General features: G+C 44.4%; 1 protein-coding gene across 1 annotated transcript in view; it reads left to right on the forward strand.

Annotated features, from left to right (window-relative positions):
- The window catches only part of CFAP53 (cilia and flagella associated protein 53), a 500,763-nt gene that overhangs the window by 376,002 nt on the left and 102,270 nt on the right, over window positions 1-22,491 (forward strand). Inside the window, exon 7 of the mRNA XM_044078252.1 lies at window positions 9,357-9,459. Within this exon, the coding sequence (XP_043934187.1) occupies window positions 9,357-9,459 (103 nt within the window). The remainder of the gene's footprint in view (window positions 1-9,356; window positions 9,460-22,491) is intronic.

The raw sequence follows: 22,491 nt of genomic DNA on the forward strand, positions 1-22,491 counted from the left end.
GTTGTTGCTCAAAAATGCTATTTTCATAGCGCTGTGTGTGTGGTAGTGGTATTATACTGCCTTTGTTTTGCTTCTCGTGCTGTTTTTGTGGCCTTTTTCATTGGCCATTATGGTATCCCGTTCATTTCCTTTCTTCCCATGGGCTAGGCCCGTTTCAGTTAGAGGACCAAGTCCTCCACATTGTTTCTGTGTGGTCTTTGGTTTGGTGCTCTATTCTGTTAGCTTTTTAGTGTTGTCATGTCTGGCTAGTGTTGCTGTCCTACCTTTGTTTCCCCAGTGTAGGCCCATTTAAGTTAGAGGACCTAGTACTCCCTGTAGTCTTTTTCCCGCCAGTTACTAGGCCGTTATTATTTAGAGATTTTAGTTTCCCATGCAGGGTTTAGTTGGGTCCAGTGTATGTACATATTGCTTTGTACCTGTGTGTGTTCTCCTTTATTCAGCATGTCCAAGGATTCTAAGGAACACAGACCTTCGGGTTTTAAAAAGTGTGTTGAATGCAACAAAAAATGTCTTTGACTGATGGGCACTCCGTATGCGTGTACTGTTTGGGGACTATTCACCTCCAAGAGTCCTGCTTATTTTGTCATTCCTTCAGTCCACGTGTACTACAGGAGAGGAAGAACAAGCTCATTTTGAAAGGACTGTTTAAGCACTCCTTCGAGGAAGACTTGGCTAAGCCTTCCAGTGCCTTATCCTCTCCAGCCAAAAAGTGCTCTCCGGCTCCATCTGTTTCTTCGGAGCCACCAGAGAAAGATGCTAGAACAGCTTCTCTTTCTTTGGTTTCATTGCCTTTGGTGCCGACAGAAGGTAGAGTCTTCACCAAATCCGTATTGGCTCCCAGCCTTTTGGAGCCGGTCATGGATATTTTGGTTTGGAGCCGGTCTCCAGTTATTCGACCGGTTTATCCTTCAAGCAAGTTCCCTTCTGTAGGGAGATCCAGATCTCCATTTATATCCTCCAGATCCTCGAGGACCCTTTCCGATTAGGATGTTGATAGAGTGGTGAAGAAGCTGCATCAGTCATTGGTGTTGGCCAAATTGATTTCAGCTCTGACCCAGTCAGCTCCGGAGCCTATGGCCTCTTCATCCTTTGTTGTTCCTCCTCCGAGCCTTTCTTGGCCTTCAGAGCCAGAGTTGTTAGTTCCGTCAGGTGCTGTTAGGTTGGTTCCAGTAGCCTTGCCTGGCCTCTCGGTTCCGATTTCTGCTCTGACCCCATTGGCTGTGTCCACGGAGTCGAAGGTCCACAGTTCTCCGGTCAGATCCAAAGGGGAGGGCTCTGATCGATCTTCATCGGTTCCAAGCCTTCGTCTTGGTGCTTCGGCTCGAGTGAGCTTGGACCCGACATCTGATTCGGACCTCATCTCCTCGGTGCCGAGGGCTACTACTGTATCCTCTACAGTTAGTTGGCCTTTGGATCCGGGGGATCAGCCTTCGAGGTTATGAGGAGCATGCTGGCCAGGTCATCGGCTGCATCCTACGGCTCCGATACTCTGCCCCCTCTGGCACCAGTGTCAGTTTCAGATCACCCTGTATCCCTGGACAGCAGAGACCCAAAGCCTCAGGATACGTCCATGAGTGGTCCCCATCTTTCTGATGTCCCCCCAGAGTTTTTTCCTGAGGAGCCCACCAGAAAGAGATTGTGTAAGAGGAAACACCTCGACTCCCTGGATGAGTCTCTCACGTTGGACACCGGCCTCGAGGAGTCAGAGGGGTCCCCCAAGTCGTCTTCTAAAGATATCTCTTTTTCAGATATCCTTGCGATCTTGAAGCAGAGAGGCAGCTGGCCCTCCAAATCCCCTTCTGATGAGGAGACGGTGTTCCTGTAGGCTTTCAGGTCTCAACCCTCCACTTCTTGGGTTTCTCCCCCTTTCGATGAGCTACTAGATCTTGTCTGTCAAAAGGTGTGGGAAACTCCTGACACTGTGGATCCGGTCCCTAAGAGACCCAATAAGTTTTTGTCCACTCCCACTGACGAGGAATATCTAACAAAAGGTGTTCCAGTAGACGCCATGGTGGTGGCAGCAGCCACAAGAAGGAACTTGCTGAAACTTCGTCTACCATCCATCCACCTAACAAGGAGTCCCGGGCTATGGACAGGTATGGGAAGCATGTGTTTACCTCAGCGACTTTTACACTGCGGTAGCTGAACTACTTGATGAATTTTACAAGGCTCCAGAGAGATCTCCTAAAAGAGGAGATTCTCTACAGGGTAACATTCCTGATGCCGTGGCACAGAAGGTCAATGCACAGATGTCTATGCTAAATTCCCTTACCAACTCCTCCATGAGGCTGATCTCATACGCAGCCGATGGAGCAAGTAGGGCAGTGGGCTCCGGAGTCTCTCTTAGGAGACACTCCTGGATGCACCTGTGCAATTTTGCAGAGGCCTTCAAGTCTACGTTCACCAACACCCCCTTTGACAGTTCATCATTGTTCGGAACCAAGGTGAAGGACACTCTCACTAGGTGCGAGCAGGAAGGAAAAACCCTGTCTGCCGTGGGAGTCCATTTTTCCATGCCTTCTAGACCTTACCCCAAGGGTCAGAAGGGTGGACAAATGTGGTTCAGGAAGTCACAGAAGTTTTTTCAGGAAGCACAAAGTGATTCCCCCTCCAGAGGCAGGGGAGGGGGGTGAAAATTCAGGTAGATGCCACCCTAGAGGCAGAGGAGGCTTGTGTAACCAGGGGGACCGTGATTCCTTTTGTGGTTCTCCCTACCAGCACTCCTGAAGTGAGGCCCAAGTGTGCATCTCTAGAGCCAGTTGAGGGTCGCATTTCTTTATTCCCAGAAGCCTGGCAAGACATCACCCAAGATGAGTGGGTACTAAAGATAATTTCCAGAGCTTATCATATTTCCTTCTCTTCTCCTCCCCCTGCCAACCAAGAGAATCCCAGATGTTCTACCCAGTCACAGGGATTCCGCAACTTTAGAAATAAAAAAGTTGCTTTCAAAGAGAGCCATCCAGCCTGTCCCTGCAGACCAAGTAGGATTAGGGACTTACTCCAGATTCTTTTTGGTGCCAGAAAGAACAGGGGACCCAAGACCGATCTTGGATCTCAGCCGATTGAACCTTCATTTACAAAAGTCCAAGTTCCACATGGTCACCTTACAGTCAATACTGCCTCTGTTAGGGAAAGATGTGTGGATGTGCTCCATCGACCTTAAAGATGCTTACTACCATATCACGATGGACAGGGCATCGAGAAGTCATCTACACTTCCAGCTGGGAGCCAGTCATTTTCAGTTTTGCGCTCTGCCCTTTGGTCTCACCACAGCTCCCAGGGTGTTCACCAAATGCATGGCAGTGGTAACGGCTCACTTGAGATGTCAGGGATTCCAAGTGTTTCCGTACCTGGACGACTGGCTCCTTTCTGTCACCACCAGGCATCTACTGTTACAGACCAGGGATGCCTTCATTACACTGTGCCAAAGGTTAGGAATGACTCTAAATTGGAAAAAATCTGCCTTGTTGCCTTCGCGTGTCACTTTTATTAGCACCAAACTAGATACAGTGCTGTTGAGGGCCTTCTTACCAGAAGAGAGAATTCAGGCTCTACAACAACAGGTCTACGTCTTACTACCATTGAGGAAAGTCAAGGCAAAAGTGGTCCTCAAGTTATTAGGGACCATGGCTACCACGATCATGCTAGTTCCCCTTGCCAGACTACACATGAGGGTTCTTCAGTGGCTGCTTTTCGCCCAGTGGTCACTAAAGCATCTTTCACTCTCCCATTCTATTCTGATTATGGACACGAGCAAGCAGGATCTACGCTGGTGGCTTCAGGCCAGTAATCTCAACGTGGGCAAGTCTTTTGTTCCATCTTCTCCAGTTGCCACGGTGACCACGGATGCCTCCCAGATCGGATGGGGGGGGGGGAGCATTATCTCGGCAGGACAGTCCAATGCACGTGGCAGGATCACGAGACCCATTTGCATATCAATGCCTTGGAGATGAGAGCAGTGCTATTAGCGTTGCAAGCACTTCAGAGCTTTCTCCCTCTAGGGACAATTGCAATCCACTCAGACAACATGTCAGTGGTATGGTATCTGAACAAACAGGGAGGAACCAAATCATACCCTGTTTGCAGAAAGGCACTTCGAGTTTGGCAGTGGGTGGTGTCTTCCCAACACTTTCTAGTTGCAATGCATATACCGGGGAAGTCCAATGTGATTGCTGACAGGCTGAGCAGAGCTATCCTAATGCCTCATGAGTGGTCCATGAACAATTATGTTGCGGAGAAGATATTCCACAGATGGGGTCAGCCTTTCTGCGATCTGTTTGCCAGCCCCCTCAATGCTAAATGCAGCAGCTACATCACCCTTATCCCCCTGGAGGGAGAGACACCCAGGGACACTCTGGTTCACGATTGGCCCTCCGGTCTTCTCTACGCCTTTCCACCATTACCTCTGATATCAAAGGTCATTCAGAAAGCACAGTCTTTGGGAAGCAAAATGATCCTCATTGCCCCACACTGGCCTCGTCAGATTTGGTTTCCCTTCCTTTAACCCTATCTAATGGACAAGTCCTGGATTCTGGACCCAGCTCCAGATCTGCTGACTCATATGTCAGGACAGTTTCCCTCCATCCAGACCCTCAAGTTGACAGCCTGGCTGCTCCAGTTCCATCCTTAGTCAGGCTTCATGATTTTTCCCCAGAAATGGTCCATATTCTATCATCTTCCCACAAGCCTTCTACCAGGAAGATTTATTCCAGTAAGTGGAAGAGATTTTCTATTTGGGCCTGTGAGAGACATATTGATCCTTATACAGTGCCTATTTTGGCAATATTAGAATTTCTTTCTCAGCTGTTCAGTCAGGGGTCAGCTGCAGCAACCATTGAAGTGCAACTGGTAGCGATTTCTACCTTTCACATTGCTAATGAGCCCAACCTTATGACTCATAGGCTTTGTAGGGCTTTTCTGAAAGGGACATTGTTACTCCGACCTCCAGTCTTTGATCCAGTAATGCCATAGGATAACAATTTTGGAATACAGAAGCTCACCTCAACTCCCTTTGAGCCCGCAGCTACATGTAACATTAAATTCTTGTCATGGAAGACAGTATTCTTGGTAGCCATAACTTCAGCTTGGCGGGTCTCTCCAAGCATTATCGGTTAAGCCACCTTATTTGGTGTTTCACAAAGATAGGGTCTCCTTAAGAACCAGTCCTTCCTTTGTTCCAAAGGTTGCCTCTGTTGTCAATATCAACCAATCCATTGAGTTGCCTGTGTTTTTCCTGAATTCTCCAACAAGGCAGAATTTAAGTTTCATCAGCTAGAAGTTCATAGACAATTGTGTTTCTATTTACATAGGACAAGGGATTTCAGGAAATCAGATCAAATGTTTGTCTCGTTTTCAATCTCTAGACTTGGGGTCCCTGTTTCTAAGGTAACCTTGTCTCGCTGGATCTCCGACTGCATCTCATTTATTTATGCTTCCAATGGCAAAGAATTACCCTTTAAAGTGAAGGCTTATTCTACACAATCTGTGGCTACCTCAACTTTGTTTCAGGCTAGGATGTCTATGGATGATATTTGTGCTGCAGCAACATGGGCTTCACCTCTTACCTTTATTAGTCACTACAAATTAGATCTGGTCTCTAGAGGCAGATCTTTCTTTGGTTCCACAGTGCTGAAGAGTATTTTTCACTGAGCCACCCAAGATCAAGGTGCTAGGGACGCTGTTCCACGGGTAAGAATGAAGGCAAGACTGGACTACATAACATCAAGAAGTTATGTACTCACCACAACGTTCGATGTATGTAGTCCATCTCGCCTTAAATTCTTACTAACCCTCCCTCCTACCCCCTCCTGGAGGAGCTGGAGGTATAGTCTCTAGGTGTCAGTAGTCCTTTCTGTTGGGGTTGTTCTCAGTGTGTGTGTGTGTGTGTGTGTGTGTGCGCGCTTGCAGCAAACAAGATCTGGGGAATAGATCTGTTGCATGGTGGGATACCTCTTAGCCATGAGCCAATTGAAGACTTCGAGCTAGAGCATGGCCGAGTCGGAGCCGAGGTTCGGCTCTGAACCCACGGGTAAGAATGTAAGGTGAGATGGACTACATACATCGAACGTTATGGTGAGTACATAACTTCTTGTTATGCAAGGTGGATAACTGAATAAAGGCAAGTCAGTTAGGTAGTTCAAGCCAGTTTAATTCTAAGAGTGGTTTACAGTAGTGTGTGTGTGATATTTAGAGTTTCTGGCAAACTTTGCAACTTTGTTGTAGCACTGTTCCAACTTGCTTAGGGTAGAATTTTTTAAGTTAGTTAAGATAGGGGCACCATAAAGAAGAAAGGGAAGTAAAAATGTTTTTGCAAGGGTAGTTTTGGTTGCTGCAGTAAAAAATGTTTGTTTTTATATGAGTCCCAGTTTTTGATGCGTTTTCTTTATATTTTGCTGTATATGGGGGTCAAATGTAAGTTTATTGTCAATGATAACACCTAGAAGTTTGGTTTCCTGCACTATTTCTATGGCAGTGTTGCCAGATGCAAGGATGTTGAAATGATCAGTGACAAGGGAGGTGTTTTTGGGATTAAAGAGTACTAGTTTTGACTTCTTAGGATTAAGAAAGAGTTGGGCATTTCTTAGCCAGGATTCAACTGCTGTAAAGGACTGTTGAGTTTTTGAGAGTAGTTCTGGTAGCGATTGAGCAGTGCAGATTATGGTGGAATCATCAGCATACTGAATGAGGGTCCCAGGGTGAGAGGCATTGTGAAGGTTGTTTGTGAAATTGGTGAAGAGTAGGGGTCATATGATGGAGGCTTGGGGGACTCTAGTAGGGTTGTGGAGAAAGGGGGAAAGTTTGTTGGATGGACCGTTTCACTGCTTGTTTATGATCCTTGAAGTAGCTCTGAAATCATTTTACTGTGTTATGTGAGAAGCCTAAGTCAGACAGTGTGTTCAAAAGTAATGGGTGAGAAACTGTGTCAAAGGCCTTTGAGAGATCAAGGAATACTGAGGATGTATAGCATCCTGCATCTCTGGCTTAGTTCACGGTGTCTGTAAAGGATAATAGGGCTGAGGGCTGTAGCTGTGCTGTGACTGGGTCGGAAGCCATGTTGGATTTTGTTTAAAAGATTGTTTTGCAATAGATATTGCATTACCTGCTGATGGATACCTCTCTTGAGGAATTTTGTTTATGAGTGACAAGATGGATATAGCATGGAAGTTGGATGGATCAAAAGAGTTGCCTCCTTTGTGGATGGGGGTGATGTAAGATTGTTTCTATGTGGTAGGTACTTCTGATTCAGATAAAGACCTATTTATAAGGATACTGATTGGGTAGGTGACTGATTGGGTAGTTAGCAGCCAGTTTGAGGTAGTATGGGGGGAGATTGTCAGCTGAGTTAGAGCAGGGTTTTAATTTTTGTAACAGTTTCTTAATGGTGTCAGTGGTTATGGGCTGAAATGAGAATGGGGTTTGTATGACATTTTGTTGAGTGTGGGGGTTAGAAGTAGTTGATGGCCTGGGGTCGGTGTATGAATAGTTTGAAAGGTGGGGGGGGGGGGTGTCCAGCATTATGGGTGTTAGTAGGTCTGAAATTGATTTTATGAAGTGCTTGTTAAAGTTTTCGGCTATTTGTGATGGAGGGGTATCAGGTGATAGGGTGTGCTCTCCATTTCTCCCAGGGTTATGTAGGGAAGATATGGAGTGCCAAAATTTACTGGGGTTGATTTTATGCTGGAACTGAAGCTGGGAATAATATGACTTCTTATCTCTGTTGATTAGTTTTGTCACTTTGTCAAGTAGTGTTTTGAAATTAACATGATTTTGTTCATTTTTGTTTTGTTTTCCAGTTCACCAGGCTACATCCCTTTGCTTCATCAGGTGTTTACATTCCTTAGACAGCCATGGTGCTGAATTATTTTTGATTCTTTTCATACGAATGGGAGCTCGTGTATTAAGTATGTGAAGGAAGGTGTTATTAAAGTATAGTGCAGCATCATTATGGGGTAGCTGTTTAAGGGGTGTCCAGTCTATTTCCTGTAGGAGATTGTTGAATTTATGCTGACAAAAATTAATTGAGTTCCTAACTGATTTAATAGTGTGCACTCTTAGTTGTTGGGAGTTTGTTCTAAGGGAGTAAGCTGGCAAATGATTGCTCAGGGAGCTAGGCAGTGTACCAGAAGAGGGGTAATTAGCAGGGTGGGATACTAGAATCCAGTCTAAGGTGGATTGGCTGGAAGATCTTTGCTGTATCTTGTTGGAACATTGATAAGCCGAGAAAAATCATACAGATTTATACTATTTGTGGGGGACTCGGAAGCTATGGTTTGCCAATCTATATTTACATCTTCTAAGATTATTGTTTCAAGGTTTATTGTTTGGGATGTCCAGGATAAAATATTTTCCAACACTAGTATATGCGTGTTTCTTTTTCTGATCTGCTTCATATTTTAATGGGTTGCACAAAATTAGATTGATTTGGGGTGGGTATTAAGGATGATGTTACTTTGTTAATCTCATACCTTTTTGAACAAAATTGGGCTCATTGTCATCTAAAACAGACGTCAGAAGAGCAGTTATGATTATTTTGCCCATTTTAAAGTGCTTAATTAAGACCTGAGGTTTAAAAAAAAATCTCTTCATTAACATTATGGCAGAAAGCTTGTGACAAAGTTGAACTGTAATAAAAGACTGGTGCTGCATTACTAAGCCAAATGGTAAGCTGCATGAGAACATGATTTGGTTGTTTATGAGAATTAATGAGGATGTTTCTTATTAGGCTTGCATTCTAATGGACTAAAGATAGCAGATGGCCCTTCTATTCAGTATGAGTTTTCAGGTGTTTTTTTCTCACTTGATACTCATCTCATGGTAAAGTTGTAAAGGCTGGGTAAATACCTCAATCATCTGATGATAAAGTTGTAAGGGCTGGGTAAATACCTCAATCATCTCATGGTAAAGCTGGGTAAATGCCTTACTCTTTCTACCCCTATTCCTTCCTCTCATGTGGCTGAATACTGCTCCCCCTTTCTGCTAAGAAAAATACAATACAATAAAATAAAATAATAAAAAGCTGCTTTCTTAGATGTGTTAGTACTTTACAAATAACATTTAAGCATTATCTTCCGGTACAAATTTTAATGATTAATAGACAAAGATTAGTTAGGCTGTGATTATTTTGGGCTTTTTTGAAGGACTGGCATTTTAACAGATGGATATAGTATTAAAGGAGGATTCCATTAATGATAATCTTAACAAAAAAAGCTTAAATAGTATGATGTTAACTATATAAAGTGATTTTTCATCAAAAAGAATTTTAAAATGCTAGCTGTAAACGATGGGATCATTCATAAGTTTCACAACATATCTGCTTTTTGTATTCTAGCCATGTTTATCTTATCTTATTTTTGCAGTGGATAGAAATGCAAAGAAACAGGATGAACTTGCCGCTGATAAAGAGCTTTTGGCTAAAGCTATTGAGGAACATAAGCATTTAGAAGAAGAAAGAACTGCCCAGTAAGTGTTTTCATCAAAGCTGTTTCATTTTGAATATTGAGTCACTGAAGGTTTATATTAAACTATTCATCTTTTTAAATGTCTTGGTATATAACATATTTGTAGTGCATAGAGCATTGTGATTATGCAGATAAAAGACCAGTCAAATTCCATCCTGGTTCAACACCCCTATGGAGCTAGACCCAACCTTAACAACACTTAGAAGGGTGCTTAACAATTGATCTGATGTTGTCTTTTCCATCTGGATTCAACCTGTGAGTTATTGGATCCAACTCAAATCCTCTGAGGCTGGCTACATTCCATAGCCCATTGAGCTCCATCTCCTCTACCCACAATCCCTCAATCCTCAGGACTACCTCAAATGTTGTTTTCTGCCATTCCTGGATAGCAGCATGGTCAACTGCTCCAGATTGCATGTATCCTTTTTCTACCATTTAGCTGAGTTTTTTTGTCCTCTACCCCGTTGATTAGTGTGTAACTTTTTTTAGTGTAGTGTGTGGTGTTGTTTAGGTAGTGGGTTAGGGTTGTTAGGTTTTTAAGTAGGGACCGATTGGGTTTTCCCACCCTTGTGCTCTTAACTGTACTGTGTGTGCTGTATATTAGAGCTGTTTTGTTTTTGTTTCCATTAGTAGCTTTAGGGTAGGTAGGTAGGTAGGTAGGTGTATGTTGTGAGTGATTTGTTTCTCTGGTATTGTTGTTGTGGTTTTTTGATATGGAGAAGGGTTTTAAAAGGTGTTTGGACTGTGGGCATAAGCTTCCCTCTCACGATGCACATGCTTTGTGTGTTTATTGTTTAGGAGCTGCCAATTTGTATGTCCCATGCTCAATTTGTGAGGCATTCAGCTCACATACCATTAATGAGAGGAGAGCCAAGCTGGTTCTCCAAGAACTTCTGCCAGCTGGTGAATCCTATTCTGCTTCTTCCATCAAGGGGGATAAATTGGATTGGGATCATCGAAGTTTTAAGGACCCTAAGGCTGTCAAGTGGGACTGAAATTCCTTGGTTTCCCATTTAGCTTCATCTGCTCTGTCGAAGCTGAAGGTCCTAAGGTCCTCGGCTTCCCAGACAGTTTTGGCTGCGTGGTTGGCTCTAACCCCTTGGAGCTGGTCTCCTTCACACCTGGTTGCAGGGAAGGCTTCATCTTCTGCCTTCAGTGTTCTGAGCCCCTTCCTTTCGAAGGGTGCTACATCAGGCTGAACATTTTACCCCTTTTCTCCATCCATCCCATGGGTGTCCTCATCGAAGTCTTTCCTATCTCCACCCTAGATCTGAGCTTTTCCGGTTTGGAACCCCATTCAGTAAATGGGTTTTCAAGACTCTTTCTGTGGCTTTGTTGACTTTGTTGTCTTGGTCACTTTGGGAGTTTAGGACCCACTGTGTTGGAACAACTGACGCGGTCCCTTTTACAGACACAGATGCAGTTAGGTCTCATCCCATCTGCTTTTGGCCCTCAACTCAAAACTTATCTCCATTACCGTGGTTTAGTTGTCAGAGCCAGTTGCCTTACCTCCCTTTGGATCAGATATGCTGGCTTGGCCAGTTTTGATGCCAACCCATACCATGGTTTCCTCAACTCTGGTCATATCTGAGATGAGTGAACCCTATAGCTGGGGTATTCAAGGCTGGAAGGGTTAGGTTCAATGATCCCTATTTTGGCCAACCAAAAGCTTGTTAACAAACGTATAAAAACAAAATATCAAAAAGAAAAACTGCTCAAAAAATTCAAAACTAAACTTTATTAAAACACAAATTGCAACTGATAAGCGCTTTCATTCCAAATGAACTTCTTCAGACCAAGTCACAACACCACAGTAACAAGGAATAAATAATAAAATCCCATGCCACATGATCCATTAATTCAGTGCTTTAATTCTTTCCTTTTCAGAACTATTGTAAAGCTCTCACTATCATTAATACCTGGAAAAACACATGCATTCAGCCTGACTTGACAACAGTACTCTTTACAGTCAAGATCATCCTCAGCATCCCACCTAAAATCATAATTTTTAACCTGAAATATTGATAAAAAGAATAAAAAAACTTTTCATTCAAATGACATGAAAGACATGCCTGGTCAATGCATTAGTGGTATCCTGCCTATCAATAGCTCTTAGGTGCTCATAAATCCTAGAAAGAAAGCACCTAATAGTCCTCCCTATATGGAAGGCAGGACAAAGCCCACACATTAAATAAACCACATATTTTGATTTACAACTGAGCCTTCCTGACAAATTCAACTCATAATTCTTCGCTGTTATCATGGTTTTAGACCCCCTCTAAAACATACTTACAGTAATTACAGCTATCACATCTAAACATTCCCTTAGATATGCAGTTATGCAAATCACTTATTTTTTCTTTGTAAAAATGCTCCTTGAGTTTTTTTTTACCCCTTTTGGTAACAAAAACAGGAACTTCCCCTATGACTTTATGGATATCCTAAAAGTTCAATAAAAACTTCCAATTATTCGTAATTATCTTTTTAATATTATTCTCTTCAACAGAATTACTGAGCGTGCAGGCCAGTGAAAAATCCTTATTGTTCATTTTAACATTATCAATCAACTCCACCTGCTCAATACTGTCTAACTTTCCATTTTCTCTTCTCAAAACAACTCCATCAGTAGCCCTGTCTAACATATCAGGTGGGTAGCCTCTGTCACAAAACCTCTTTTTAAGTGCTTCACATTCTACCTTAAGATAACTGACTTCCTCAGTTAGTCTATTAACCCTATCAAACTGACTACTAACAATATTATTTTTCAACCTAGTACTATGCATACTGCTATAATGTAAAAAAACTGTTACTTTGTACTGTTTTTTTTAAATGTTTGTACTCAACTTATTACCTTTCTTGTACAAAGTCAAGTCCAGGTAATTGATAGACTTTTTGTCAAAACAAAATGTAAATTTCAAAAATTCAGACACTGAATTCAAACACTGCATAAATGACTGAAAAGCCACTTCTGTTCCCTTCCAGATAGAAAACAAATCATCAATAAATAATTTCTAAACAATAATATCACTAAAAAACTCAGACTGATAGCTAAAATCCTTCTCCCAACTCATCATAAAAACATTGGCATAACAGGGGACCGTTGTTGCCCCCATTGCCACTCCATTGATTTGTTTATAAATTACATTATCAAATTCAAAAAAATTATACAACAAAATAACATCCAAGATGCTAACTATCAAATCTATCTCATTTGACACAAAACACTCAGACACATGAAGCACTCTTTCAACCATTTTAAACCCACATTATTGAGAATAACTGTATATAAAGAAGTAACGGCAGCCGTAACCAACCACATGTCAACATTTACAGTAATGCCCTTGATAAATTGACAGAAATCGAAAGAAACTTTTACATAAGAATCATGTCTGATAACTAACTTTTGCAGACTCTTATCAACATAGATGGCCATGGATTCAGTTTTGATTCCCCTGCAATTTTCTGTTTTAATAAAGTTTGGTTTTGAGTTTTTCAAGCCATTTTTCTTTTTGATCCCTATTTTGGGGTCATCCCTTCCACTCAGAGTTTCTGCTCTGTATAGTTTGGCTCTGACCTCGATATCAGGGCAAGCTGGAATGCACACTTGGTCTGATGTGTCCTCAGGGTATTCGCATCCTAGGTTCGCCAACTCTGGTAGGCCTGCACTGGCCTCTGCCTTTCACATTGTGGAAAGGATGTTCTCCCATCATGAAAAGAAGTGGTCAGGTTCAGACGGTGTCCCCCTCTCTTCAACATCTGCCACTGTGGACACTATTCAACCTGTTCTGGGACAAATCACCCCAGAAGGTCTCCAGTCTGCCCATTCTTTACACCTTCATACTCTGCTGCCCCCCCCCCCAGATTCCCCAGGGTGGGAGGTTTCAGGCAAGAGTTAGTGCAAGAGGAAGCACCTAGACTCCCAGGAGGAATACTTAGAAGAAGGAGAGGGATCCCCAAAATCCCCCCCAAAGACTTCTGTTTTGGTGACCTTTTGGAGCTGCTTCAACAGTGTGGGGCATGGGCTGCAAAAGTCCCATCTCCTGAGGAGTTGGATTTTTTGGAGGCTTTTGGGGTGGGCCTGATTTCCAAGAAGCCAGATAAGATTCTTCCTCCCCTAAAGACCACCAACACTGGAATAAGGGCCTGGCTGTGGATGCTATTGTGATGGCAGCAGCCACTAAAAAGGAGATCTCAGAAGATCTCATAAGAAAGCTCCTTAGTTTATCTCCTGAATAGGGAATCTTGGGTGTTGGACCAATTGGGGAAGCGTTCTTCCACCTCAGCTACTTTTGCACTTTGGGCATTGAATTACTTAGCCCACTTGACCACACTTCACTGGGACATCATCTAAGAGGTTTTAGGGATAATAAAGACTCCACAGATTCTGGAGTCTCAGAAGACCTTGGAGACTTAGATATCTACTTTATAGTCCATTGCTAAAGTGTCCACACATCTGCTGACTAATGCAGCTGATGGCACGTCCTGAGCCACTGGCACCATTGCCATGCATTGCCATGCTTAGATGATGTTCTGTAACTTTGTAGACTGCTTCAAGGCATCCTTTACTAATGCCTCCTTTGACAGCTGCTCTTTTTCTGGGCTCAGGATTAAGGACACATTGCCCTAAAGTGAGCAGGAGGAGTAGAGGAGTAGACACTGTATGCCATGGTAGTACATTTTGCTGCCCTTCAACGGATGTTCTCTTAAAACTAAAAGGAGGAAAACATTTCTTTTTTTAGGAAAGCACTGCAGTTGTTCTCGGATACTTCTTCTGAGAATTCAACCTATGGCATAGGGGTAACCACAATGGGCAATATCCATGCAGCAGGGCTGGTCTGCAAAAATCGGGATTTGTAGAGGTTTCCCCAGAAAGCACTTTCAGTGGTCCTGAAGAATTGCCTGTATTATGCAATATCCTTCCTTGAGACCTCCCTGGGATTTTAAGTGGCTGGCAATTTTGTTCAACAGATTGAATCCAGATAGAAAAGACTACATCAGATATGAAAGTTATGTCCTTACCATAATGATAGATCCGTGTTGTCTCTTTCTGTCTGGTTCAACCTACCCCATTTCTCCGATCCCCACCTTTTTTGGTGAACTTCTCGACTATGGGATGACAGAGTTGGAGAGATCTTCCCTTTTTCCCCTCCTGTTTTGGGGTCCCTCATATGTCTTGCCCATGGAATTTGAGTATTGTCAGTTTTGGGTAGTATGGGGTAATGTTAGTTTGAGATAGTTCTGAGGAGAGTGGGATTACAGGTAGAGAAGGCAAAGCTCAATGGGCTGAATTCTGTAGAATATGGCCAGCCTGAGAGTCGAGTCAGATCCGATAACCCACAGACTGAACTGAACGGAAAGAGACAATACTGATCGATCATTATGGTAAGTACTTAACTTTCAATGTAAGAGTGTTCAGTCTCGCCGTTTGTTCTTACACATGGATTCGGAGCCAATCCTCGGCTCCGAGTCAGCCGAATTGCAAAGCTCTGAATCTCAGAGAAGCTCGAGACCAGCCTATATCCCACAATCCTCCCTGTCATTACTCAGATCTAGTTTACCGCTGCAACAGATCGGATCGAGGAGAGCTCGGGCCAGATAGAAACTTGAGTTGTTGTTGATTTCTTCAGATAAGAATTCAAATTTTTTTCTCATTGATACTTCCTTATAGTTAGTAGTTACTGTAGAAGTGCTCTGTGTGTGTGTGTGTGTGTGTGTGATATATATATATATATATATATATATATATATATATATATATATATATATATACCCATTTTGATTCTTCAGGCACCTTTGTGGCCTAACCTTTTTTTCTTGGGTGTGTTTTTTTGTGAGAGTTTTATATATATAACCTGTTTAGTATACATATATTGCTAGGATTAGTAATTTTTTTCCTATTACTGTAGTTATTATCATTGTTACTGTACAATGTCAGAAAAAGCCAAATCTGGTTTTAAAAGATGTCAGTGTGGGCAGAAAATGTCCATTACTGACAATCATGCTTCCTGTGTCTACTGTTTTGGCCCTCTCCATCTCCAAGAGGATTGCTCTATTTGTCATTCCTTTAGCGGGAGGGTCATGACAGATAGACGCAGGAAGCTTATTGACAGAGGATTGTTGAAGCCGGCCTTTCAAGAGGCTTTGGACAAGTCGGATCAGGCTTCTAAATCCTCGAAGGGGTCGAAGATGTCAGAGCCCATGTCATCGGCTCCGAGCTCATCTTCTCGGGTTCGTTCGCCGGTTCCACAGATCTCGGGGCCGAGCGTCGAACATTTATCTTTAACTGAGCCCCAGATCTTGGAACCGGTGTCGGAACTGCCACCACCGTCCATTCTTCGGTCGGTGCCATCTTCGGCTCCTTCGACCCGTTCTTCCAGACACTTGTCTGACAGATGTGGATCGTGTCATGCAGAAACTCATGGAGAACACGGCCCTTTCCAAGTTAATTGCAGTTTCCTCCCAGTTGGTGTCGAAACTAGAAGGCCTCCCCATATCTCCAACAGGTCCTCCTTCGAGACCCATCCAGATCTTGGAGCCAGGAGAAGATGACCTGATGATAGTGGAGCCCTCGGTGCCGAAACCGTCCATTGCACGATCGACACCTTTGACTTCGACTCCTTCGGAACCATTAGGGGAGTCGCGGAGCCGACGGTCTTTGCTCGGTTCCGGGACTGAGAGTCGTACCAACCTGTCGGTGCCAACTCTCCCTCTCGGGGCCTCGGCACAGACTGGTTCGGCTCCGTCCTCAGGGTCGGAGCCCACGGCACCTGGTTCTGGGATGCTTCTGTGTTCTTTGGAACCGGGGGAGCCCTTAGCCAGGGATTCGGGGGCCTTTAACCTTATGAGGAAGGTATTGTCTGCACAGACAACCACATCATCAGGGGAATCTTCTCCTTCCCCAAAAGGGCCACTTTCTGTTTCTGCTCCCACGATCCATCCCAAGCGTCGAGCCCAATTGCCTCAGCCACCCACAGAGGGTTCCCCCTGTTCCTTGGAGGCCTCACCAGAAGCCCCCTCTGATGAGGTCCCAAGGAAACGGTTGTGCAAGAGGAGGCACATAGATTCCCCACAGAAATCTCTAACATCTGACACCGACTTGGATGAGGCAGAGGGGTCCCCCAAATCACCCTCGGAGGATGTGTCATTTGCAGACATCCTGGAGATCTTGAAACAGAGGGGTGATTGGCAGTCCCTAGCCCCCTCTGAGGATGAGTCGGTGCTGCTGAAGGCTTTTGGGGCTCAAACTTCTACCTCCTGGGTGACCCCGCCATTCGATGAATTAATGGATTTGATTGCTTGAAGGGCATGGGAGACACCTGACACAGTGGAACCAGTACCTAGGAAACCAAACAAGTTCATCACTGCCCCCCAAGATAAATCTTATCTCACCAAGGGAGTCCCTGTCGACGCTATGGTGGTGGCGGCAGCCAAGAAAAAGGAGATGTCTGAGTCTTCCTCATCAGTTCATCCTCCTAATAAGGATTCTAGGACTATGGACAGATATGGTAGGCGCATTTTTAGTTCAGCGACTTTTTCCATGCGTTCGCTAAACTACCTGACCCATTTCACACGTTTGCAGAGGGATCTCCTTAAGGAGCTGACAGATACCTTCCAGGGTAACACAGATGCTGCTGTTTCAGATAAGGTAACAGCACAACTTAACACCCTCACATCCTTAGTAAACTCATCCATGAGGCTCATCTCGTATGCAGCCGAGGGATCGAGTAGAGCTGCAGCTTCAGCGATTGCTCTTCAAAGACAATCATGGATGCGGCTGTGCTCCTTTGCGGAAGCCTTCAAGTCTTCCTTTGCCAATGCCCCTTTTGATGGTGCCACACTTTTCGGGCCCAAGGTTAAGGAGACTCTCACTCGGTGCGAGCAAGAGGGAAAGACCCTGTCTGCTGTCGGGGTCCGTTTTCCGCTCCTACTAGACCGTACCCCAAAGGGCAACGAGGCGGAAAAATGTGGTTCCGTAAGAATCAGGGATCTTTCCAGACCACACAGAGTGATACCCCCTCCAGAGGCAGAGGAGGGGGTAGAAATGGAAGACGCCGCCCCGGCGGCAGAGGGGGGTCCGCATAACCAAGGCGACAGGAATTCCATCCCTGGGAAGCCTTTCCAGCACTCCTGAATGGAGGCCCGGTTGTCCTGCTCTGGAGGCAGTCGGGGGTCGCTTAGCTTTATACCCACTGGCCTGGCTAAACATTACTTCAGATTCTTGGGTAAACCGCATTATAACCAGAGGATACAAAATCCCCTTCTTTTCAACACCACCTCTACAAAGAAAATTTCCAGACGTGCCACCCCGTCTGCGAAAACTAGCAGCTGTAGAAATTTCAAAGCTGCTCAAAAACAGAGTCATCCAATCAGTCCCGGCGGACCAAAGAGGATTCGGAACTTACTCAAGGTTCTTTTTAGTTCCAAAAAAGACAGGGGACTGGAGACTGATCTTAGATCTCAGCCATCTCAACAACTTCGTGAAGAAGGAAAAGTTCCGGATGGTCACACTTCAATCTATCCTTCCATTCTTAGAGAAGGACGATTGGATGTGCTCTATAGATCTCACCAAATGCATGGCAGTAGTTGCGGCTCACTTGAGACGACAAGGATTCCGGGTGTTTCCCTATCTGGACGACTGGCTCCTCACTGCCACCACCGAGCGTCGACTATTGCAATCCAGAGACTACACAATCGGCCTTTGTTCCCACTTAGGGATATCCATAAATTTCGAAAAGTCTTGTTTATCGCCCTCACAGTGTATTTCCTTCATCGCAGCAGATCTAAATACATGATCAACACTACTAAAACTCCCCCCAGTAAGAGCTTCAATGCTCAAACAGCAGGTCCTACTTCTTCTAGTCAGCAAGAAAGTCCCGGCCAAACTGGTGTTAAAAGTGTTGGGACTGATGGCAGCCGCATTAATTGCAGTCCCTATGGGAAGGTTACACATGAGGATTCTTCAATGGCTGCTTTTTGCGCAGTGGTCATTCCAACACCTACCCCTAACGCACGAGATCAGGATAACAGAATTTTGCAGATGGTACCTCTCATTGTGGGTGTGCGACCAGAACCTCACTGTGGGTCGTCCGTTCATTCTACGTATTCCAACAGCCACAATAACCACGGACGCTTCCCTGATAGGGTGGGGGGGCCTTTTTCAGGGAAGAACAGTCCAAGGAGAATGGTCCAGCATGGAGTACACTCTACATATAAATGTTCTGGAGTTGAGGGCGGTGTTCCTAGCGTTGCAACACTTCCAAGCCCTCTTACCTCTAGGGACAGTAGCAGTTCAAACAGACAACATGTCTGTAGTCCGATACATAAACAAACAAGGGGGAACCAGGTCTTGCCCGTTATGCAGAGAGGCCATGAGAATTTGGCAATGGGCAGAGTCCATGGGTCGCTTTCTGATAGCAATGCACATCCCGGGGTCATCCGTCATTGCGGACAGGTTGAGCAGAGCCATCCTGTTACCTCACGAGTGGTCCCTGAATTCACAGATGGCGGAAAAGATCTTCCGCAAATGGGGCCAGCCTTGCTGCAATCTGTTTGCTTCCCCATTGAATGCAAAATGCAGAACCTACTTTGCCCTTCTACCCCCTCCGGGGGATGTCCCCAGGGACGCACTGATACACGATTGGCCCCCGGGTCTCCTATATGCATTCCCACCGACTCCATTGATTCCCAGATTTCTACAGAAAGCCAGGAGCCTGGAAAGGACTATAATACTCATAGCCCCATTCTGGCCTCATCAAATATGGTTTCCCTTTCTTCGAGCTCATCAAATAGAGGAACCGTGGATTCTGGACCCAGTGCCAGACCTGCTGACACACTCGTCGGGAGTTCCTCACCTGTCTCTACAGTCCCTCAAACTAGCAGCTTGGCTGCTCCGCTTCCCTGCCTAGCCAGGTCTCATCTACTCCCTCCATCATTTCAACACATCCTAGTTGCTTCTCATAAAGCCTCTACTACTAAGCTCTATACGAGTAAGTGGAAACGCTTTGTATATTGGGCATCAAGTCAAAACTTAGATCCCTTGGTAGCTCCTTTACTTAAAATTTTAGAATTATTATCCATCCTTTTTCATGAAGGAGCTTCTACTTCCACTCTAAGAGTACAGTTGGCGGCCATATCAAACTTCCATATTGGTGAGGGAGGTTCTTCCATTATGTCTCACAGGGTTTGTAAAGCCTTTTTGAAAGGAACCTTCCATCTTAGACCACCTGTCAGAAAACCTTTCTTTCCATGGAGCCTGAATTTGCTACTGTCGCAACTCATGTTGCCACCTTTTGAACCTGCTTCATCATGCCTCCTAAAGTTCTTGTCGTGGAAGACACTGTTTCTCGTCGCCGTGACCTCAGCTCGTAGAGTCTCTGCATTATCGGTCAGACCACCTTACCTGATATTCCACCCAGACAGGGTTTCTTTGCATACAAATCCATCTTTCCTTCCAAAAGTATGTTCAGTTATGAATATTAACCAGTCTATAGAACTCCCTACCTTTTTCAAAAACCATACTAACAAACTGGAGTATATGTTGCACAAGTTGGATGTCCACAGGCAGCTAAGATTTTATTTAGACAGGACCAAAGCTTTCAGAAAAACAGATCAACTCTTCGTCGCTTTTGCAGACAATAAAAAGGGCATGGCAATTACTAAACGTACACTATCTAAATGGCTTGCTGACTGTATAACATTTGTATACTCTAAATCAAACCAATCCTTACCAAACAAACCTAAGGCCCATTCTACCAGATCCATTTCCACCTCCTTAGCTCATGCGGCTCGCTTGCCTTTGGACACTATTTGTGCAGCAGCCACGTGGTCTAAACCACATACTTTCATCACTCATTATAGAGTGGACAAGGTCTCCAAGGATAGGACATCATTTGGTTCCACTGTACTTAGGAACGTTCTTCCATGAGTCACTTGGGGTCACGGAGCTAGGGACGCTACCCGTGTGTAAGAACAAACGGCGAGATTGAGCACTCTTACATAAAGAAGTTATGTCCTTACCATAACGTTCCATGTAGAGTGTTCATCTCGCCTTTGTTCTTACATTCCCTCCCTTCCCTCCCATGTGTTTGGAAGAACTGGTAGGATTAGAGTTTGATCGACGTGTCTTGACCCTTAGCGGGGTATATGGTCCCGTGTGTCATGGGATATATGCTTAGACCATTAGTTATTGCTATGGTGAGAGAGTGTCTCTGAATGGCTGAAGAGAGTGTATGCTTCTAGCACCGCAGGTGTTGGATCCTTTCGTCTGGTTTGCTTGCAAACTAGATCTGAGTAATGGCAGGGAGGATTGTGGGATATGGGCTGGTCTCGAGCTTCTCTGAGATTCAGAGCTTTGCAATTCGGCCGACTCAGAGCCGAGGATCGGCTCCGAACCCGTGTGTAAGAACAAAGGCGAGATGAACACTCTACATGGAACGTTATGGTAAGGACATAACTTCTTTTTTAAGCACCCCCCTAGGAACTATTAAGATTGAGTATGCACTAAAAGCAGACAGTGCTGATCATAAAGCAGCAACAGCAGGATAAGACATAGTTTTGTTTCAACTCCGGTTTTTGCCTGCTGTGTGCTAAAGTACGCAAACTTATTTTAGTGGAATTGTTTCCCTTACACAGGGAATACATAAGGATGTCAACCACTCCCCCACTACTTGTGCCAGCTTTCAAAGCCAGCATAGCACATGACATTTGATTTATTTATTTATTTTAACTTACTGAGCTCGAAGATATAGCAAACCTCCTGGCTGATAAATTTAGCTCCAGCTTTACTCCTCTCTCCCCTCCTCAACCTTCCCTCAGGAAATATCATCAAATATAGTTCTCCCTACCATCACTAGGGAACAGGTCCTTAATGCTGTCTCTAAGACCAAGAACACTGCATCAATGGGCCAAGACAATATCCCAAGATGCCTTCTAAATAGTATGAAACATGACCTATAAGGGTCTCTGGAATTGCTATTTAACTGTAGCCTCCAAACAGGCTTTGTGCCTCATGAATGGAGAAAGGCAACAGTCATCCCTCTGCACAAAAGTGTCCCATCTACAGACCCTGGAAACTACAGATCCATAAGTCTCACTAGTCCTATATGTAAAGCCATGGAAAGAATTGTCATGGAGATGATCAGTAGAGATATAGTAAACCTCCAGACCCTGGACCCAACCCAGTTTGGTTTCATCAAGGTCAGATCATGCCTACTCAGCCTGGTGGACTTCTTTGAGAAGGTCACCAAAGCAATGGATGAGGACAAAATTGTTCACACTGCCTACCTTGACCTGGCCAAGGCATTTGATACAAAACCCCATTCAGGCATTGTTGATGAACTCAAGAGAGTAGGTACAAACCTGTATGTCACCCAGTAGATAGCCAACTGGCTCACAGACAGGACCCAGGAAGTTAGAAATGGGGAGTCCACCTCTACAAAGAGGCCAGTCACAAGTGGATTCCCTCAGGGATCAGTCCTTGGATGGCTCCTTTCTAGCATTTACTTTTCCGAAGTCAAGGTGAAAATCAGTGATCTCTGGCTGACTAAATTTGCAGATGATTGCAAATTAGGTGCTGTCATTGAATCTCACACTGACACAAATGTTCTCCAGGAGGGGCTGACACAGGCAAACAACTGGTGTCAGAGCCATGGACTGAAACTAAATGCCAAGAAATCCATAATAGTATCCTTTGGGAAGTCATCCATCCCTGGTAACTATCATATTGGCAGCACACCCCTTAGAGCTGACCCAGTAGTCAGGAACTTAGGGATACACATAGATAGTAATCTAGCCTTTGATCATCACATGTCTACAGTGGTGAGGAAATCCTTCTATGTTGCACAACTTATAAACAAAGGTATGGCATCGAAGTCCAAGGAAGTCATTGTTCCACTGTATTCAGCATTCATCAGACCTATCACTGAGTACAATGGCCCTTTTGGTATGTACCTAACCAGGCATACTCAACAATTGGAACGTCCACAGAGGTTCCTTACTAAAACAATACAGGGCATAACAAATATGTCCTGTGCAG

This window comes from Protopterus annectens, chromosome 1.part1, assembly GCF_019279795.1.
Source record: "Protopterus annectens isolate FY-2018-M chromosome 1.part1, PAN1.0, whole genome shotgun sequence".
NCBI lineage: Eukaryota > Metazoa > Chordata > Ceratodontiformes > Protopteridae > Protopterus > Protopterus annectens.